Below are 5,476 nucleotides of genomic sequence, written 5' to 3' on the forward strand. Positions count from 1 at the left end.
GCCTCCGGCCCCGCGCGGGGACTCCCGCAAGGGCCCAGGGGCGCCGGGCTCCGGCCCTCGGGGCTTTATTCTCCGGCAGCCCGAGCCCCGCGGCTGCGGGGCAAAGAAGGAAAGGGGGCACGGGAAGAGAGGAGCGAGAGCAGGGCACGACAAAGGGCGGCGAGGGAGCTCGGGCTGTGCAGGAAAGCGGCACGGGAAGGGAAAGCCCGGGACGAGGGTACACGGAGGCTGGGCACAGGAAGGAGACAGGGGGAACAGAAGGGAGTAGCGGGCTAGGGACAGGACAGGAAGGAGCCGGCTTTGCGGGGGGGAGAGGGAATGGGGGAAAGGGAGCGAGAGAAGGCGAAGACGGGGAGAAGGAAGGAGGGCTAGAGAGAGGGACAGGCGGGGAAGCCTCCCAGAGCCCCGGCTGCACCCCGAGCCCGGCCCGGCGCCTCGCCCTGCCCGGGATGCTGCGGCGCTCGGCGGAGCTCGGCTCGCTCCGGAGACGCTCGGCTCCGGTCGGCTCTTGGCGCCTCAACTCGGCTCTTGGCGCCTGCATTCGCCTCTTCGGCCGAGCTCGCCTCGCTTCGGCCCAACTCCCAGCCGCTCTGTGCCTTCGGCGCGCCTCGGCTCCGCTCGCCTCGCCTCGGCTCCCCGACGGCGGGCGGGCAAGCGCCGCCGCCTCCCGTTCAGCTCGCCCGGCTCGGGGCTCTCCCGCTGCCGCGTCCCGCGGGCGGCCCGGCCACGGCGCGGACACGACCGGGAGCGCGGGCTCGGGCAGGAGCTCATTAGGCTGGGAGCGCACTGGCGCTAAGCAGCGCGCACGAGAGCAGCAGGCTCGCTTCGCCTGAGCTCGGCTCGCTTCGCTTCAGGCAGCCTCGGAAGCCTCGCCTCGGTTCGCTCGAGGCCGTCAGGGTCGGCCGCTCTCGCCTTGCTTCGGCCGAGCTCGTGCGATTCCCCCGAAGGCGGCGGCGTTCGGTTGTGGTTTTAGAAATATCCTCCTCTACCGATTGGATCTCTCTACAGTTAGATTTATATTTCTAGAATACTTCTATTAATCCAAATAAAAACCCCATCTCTAACCCCATCTCAAATAAATACAAGAAAACACCTTCTTTTAAACGGTATCGAAATATTTTTATACTTTGTATAGTTATACTCACATTTATATTTATAGTTTCTTTTGATGCAATCTATTAATAATTATCTATAATATCTATAAAATTCTAGACATGTATTTAAAGTATTATCTATATTATGTATCGTATCTACTGCTGCAACTGATTTTTTCTTCTAGCTTTAAACTTTATCTGTATGTATTTATGATATCTTTCTAGACTTAGATTTCTACCTTCATATTCTTTGTATTTATCATTTTTATCATCAAAACCCTGCCTATTGACAAGTTAAAAAAAACGCTTTCTTTAACGATCTAAAAAATATTTTTATATTTATAATTTTCCTATTTCTATTTATAATTTGCTCTCTAGTACGTGATAACATACCTGCTCCTGCACCACAGTGGGGCTCCCTCTCCTGGGCACCTCGGGGTGCCCCCAGTGGCATCAGAGCCCCGAGTCTTCACCCCCCCCTCTTTTCCTCTAGTTAGAAACTACACTGGAACTTTTTTCTGGAAACAAAGACATGACCTAAATCCTCTCCCCGTGTCCTAGACAGATAGATGTTCAGTTCTTAGTTGCCTGGGCAGCAGTTTCTTCAATAGAATGATAAACAATATGGAAACGTTTTAGCTACAAGCAAATAGGCAAATCGGAACAAGGTCCTGGTGGCCAGCCACTGCAGTTCTTTTGAAGCAATTTTTTAAACAATCAAATACTGATACCACAAAAAATAAAGCAAAAAGCTGACTACCGGCTAAGAAAGAAGGAAAAATTAACTTTTGACGACAACAACAACATTCCAAGGACACAGGCTTTTTTCCAATCTCAGACCTTATTACTACTACCTCTCTTGGGAATTCTCATCGTGGATCCCAAAAGGAATAAATCCCTCAGCGTGTCCTAAAGCACCAAGGAGCTACCTACAAGTGAAGGTGGCTACTTTCAGTGCAGACACAGCTGATGACACAGCAGTAGCACAGTTCTGTGCTGCACAGGGATAGTACTGTCTCCTCTACTCCAGCAGCTGACTCTCTCCTGCCATGGCTTCTGTAAATGCATCAGAGCACGACCTTAACCACAAACAGGCAAGAAAACACCATCCGAAGTCTTTCATTAAGCAGTACAAGAAGGGTTCCAAGCAGAGACCAACAGAATTTCAAGGAAGCAGTCTGCAATTAAACCCCCTCAGATTTGTTCAAGTAGCCGGCAAAATGGAACCATTCAGAAATGACAAAGAAAACCCCCCCAAGTATTTATACAGGAGTCCTTAATGTCAGAAAGGGGATGACAGGTTATGTTCAGATAAGATGAATGTTTATTTGGATCTATAAATAAACTTCTCTCGTGGTCCTTTGCCAAAAAATAGAACCTACAAGTGAACACCTACACCTGCCTAAAGAGACCTAACGAGCCCCTGGCAGCCACCGGCATCAAAGCGCAGTGGATGTTTCTAATCCAGGGGAAGGAGAACAATATCACCTTTTGTTCTCTCCAGTTTGTTTCCTCTGCAGTCCTAGTTGCTCCTTATGATTTTTACAGTCTCTGTATCTTCTCGGGCAGCGCTGAGTCTGACGACCGGGATACGAGAGTCCTTCCCTGCCCTACGGAGAGAACCAGGAAAAAAAGTTAAAAAAAGAACAGGGCAGTTTGAAGTTAATACCTCCGACGAGAAGCAGCACCCGACAAACAGAGCAACGGTGAACAAAGCGTGACACCTCCCTGGGGACAGAAGACTTACAAACTCTCCGGGATTTACAATTCCAGTAACCAAGCCCTTCAGCACAGCAGCCAAGTGTCCCATTAGGTGGTCCTGCACCAAAGAATGATCCAAGAGGTTCCAAAGAGTGAAATGCACGTTACTGTCCAAAGACGTAAAATCTTGCAAAATAACAAAACTACAATAGATCTAAACTACAGGGCAAGAGTACAAGTGTTAGCTTGAGGAGCTGGAACCATCCAGGTGAGCAACTGCTAACTGGATCCTCAACAGAGTTTGAGGAACCCTTCAGGATACAGAAGGGTTTTCCCCAGAAATTGCACAGGCCGAGTTTTGATAGAAGTGCACTTGCCAGATGCTCAGAAACGTCACCCATCCTCCTCCGGGTGTCCTGAGAGAGCTGCGAATGGCTCTCACGTGGTTTGAGCTGGTTCTGTAAGGGCTCAGGCTGAATTTCACCAGATGCAACCAAACTGGGCAACACCCAGTGGGACAGAAGGAACCCAAAGCTTGTTTTACCCAAAGCTTGGGTAAGCAGAGCTCCAGCAAATACTGGACAGAATACTGGAGGAAACGGACAGAACGGGGTAACAAATAATAAACATACCTTTTTTTTTTTTTTTTTTTTTTAGATGAGCAAAACAATTAAGGAGAAGGTGAAAACCTCACCATGACTGAACATTTCATCACCTGTAAGCTGACCATCCTTAGCATAGAGGACTCCAAATTTAAAATTCACCAATCCCTGGAAAATAAAACCAAATATTATTTGGTGAACAGTCAAACAGAAGACATAAAAATTTGTTTCCTCTAATCTTTGCCTACATCCTACACATTAGAACATACATTTTATACCATCTCCTACTACACAATAATTTACCTTTAAACTTTGATAGTATAGCATAAAATCATTAACTTAGATGGGTGATCAATTATGATTAAGTTGGTGCTTCAAGTTATTTTTGCTGTCAGGTTCCAAAAAACATGACTTCTTTTTACTGTAATGAGCAATTGATTTAGAAGTCATCAAAAGCCCATCCAAATACAAAGCCGTATTCACCGGACGGGTCTGTGAGCAAGAAGTAGTCAGGCTTGTACTCACCTCTTGCCCTTCAAGAACCAATACATCCTGTCAACAAAAACAGCATCTTTAGCCCCCTCCTATTAAAGATTCTACAAGGATGATGGTTTTATTGGTGTTTAGAAGTTTGGATTTGAAATGGCCAGTTCAATGGATAAAGAGACAGTTTAAGTAGTATTAGATTATTATTATTATTATTCTTATTAGCTACTGGAAGAAACAAACCAGTAGGATCTATACTTAATTACTTCTATTTCCAGGAAATCATAAAGAAAAAGAACCAAACCAAAAAAGTCACTTCCTACCTTTTGTATCTCAGGATGAAAAATGTCTCTTGGGCTCTTCTCCAGTTTCTCCAGACTCCTGGCACTGAAATGCAAATGAACGAGTGCTTTATAGGAGGGCAAGTGCACATTCCAACCCCGAACCCCCAACCGATGGCAGTTACAGCGCTTACAAAATGAATCCTTCCCAGAGCCTCTGGGAAATGGAACGGTTTGTGCAACTGCCATTTCTTCCCCAAAATACTAACTCCCAACACTTCCTAAACTGAGTTTGCATTTTAAAAACAGAAATTAGGGAGACTCAGGGTGGAGATCAGGTTGAAATTGATTTCCTTCTAAAGCACAGGGGCTCTGTTCCATCACCCTTCACTTTGGCTCCACACGGAATCACGGGGAGCATTTTAGGAGGGCTCAAGAACCAATTCTATTTCTCTCTTTTTTCTAGTGCTCTCTCTTCCTAAATAATTCAAGGCAAGTCAAATGAAAAAGGACAAGTTCAGCAGCAAATTCACACTTTTTCCCTTTGTCTGCTCAAGAACAGGCTTTAAAACCACTTCTTGCTGCCTTCAACGGTTAAGACTTGCAAAACAGTTTCGCAAGTTTGATAGGTTTATCATAAAAACCACAGAACGCAAGCTCTGAATGACAGGAAAAGGTACACAGGCAAATATCTCAGCTGATGGTGGCTTATTTGTAAACACAGACCTTAACGGACATTGCACGGAGAATGTTTCAGTGGGACTCTAAGGGAAAAATATTTTCTGAGTACCCTGTAAACAAGAAAAGCTAGGATATATTACAGGACATACCCACGTGTTCTGCATATTCAAATAGGATTATCAATAAAAACATTTAAGAAGGAAGAAAACCAAGGTAATTTTACTCAGCTATATTTACTGCCGATTTAGAGGGAAAAAAAAAAAAAAAGTGAACCAGAAACGCCTACAGTAGAACTTTAAACCAATTGCTTGGATAAAAGCAGCTCATGGAACATGAAGTAGAAAAAAAGCGAAACCAGTATCAGACCTGCCTATTTTCTTACCATTGCACAAGAAAATCCGACAAGCGGTAGAAAGTCACTGCCTAAAACCGATCCTAGGATGTAACCGAGAACAATGGAGGCATTTGCTAATCTAAACGGAAACCTTTTCCGGACCCTAGTGTCAAATCACACGTTTTGTCTCTCAGCAGCTCGAGGCTGGAGAGCATTTCCCCTGGGGGTCGGGAGGGCAGGGGCACAAGGGGCTGAGTTTGCCGATCGCACCTGTGCCATCAGAAGGATCCTGCCCGG

At 46.3% G+C, this 5,476-nt stretch overlaps 1 protein-coding gene across 3 annotated transcripts in view; it reads right to left on the reverse strand.

The window, feature by feature from the left end:
• Positions 1 to 1,621: 1,621 nt before the first annotated feature.
• Positions 1,622 to 5,476, reverse strand: part of LOC143693883 (uncharacterized) — a 14,902-nt gene continuing 11,047 nt past the window's right edge. The window contains exons 1-5 of one of the 3 annotated variants that reach the window (XM_077176650.1): positions 5,450 to 5,476; positions 4,207 to 4,270; positions 3,923 to 3,949; positions 2,583 to 2,704; positions 1,622 to 2,173 (exon numbers count right to left, since the gene is read on the reverse strand). The exon at positions 5,450 to 5,476 is cut by the window's right edge and continues 624 nt beyond it. In XM_077176650.1, the coding sequence (XP_077032765.1) occupies positions 2,617 to 2,704; positions 3,923 to 3,949; positions 4,207 to 4,270; positions 5,450 to 5,476 (206 nt within the window). In that variant the 3' untranslated portion in view covers positions 1,622 to 2,173; positions 2,583 to 2,616. Of the gene's footprint in view, positions 2,174 to 2,273; positions 2,705 to 3,489; positions 3,566 to 3,922; positions 3,950 to 4,206; positions 4,271 to 5,449 lie in introns of those variants that run through there. The other 2 variants (XM_077176648.1, XM_077176649.1) reach the window with 2 other exon arrangements.

This window comes from Agelaius phoeniceus, chromosome 4 (assembly GCF_051311805.1).
Source record: "Agelaius phoeniceus isolate bAgePho1 chromosome 4, bAgePho1.hap1, whole genome shotgun sequence".
Lineage (NCBI taxonomy): Eukaryota > Metazoa > Chordata > Aves > Passeriformes > Icteridae > Agelaius > Agelaius phoeniceus.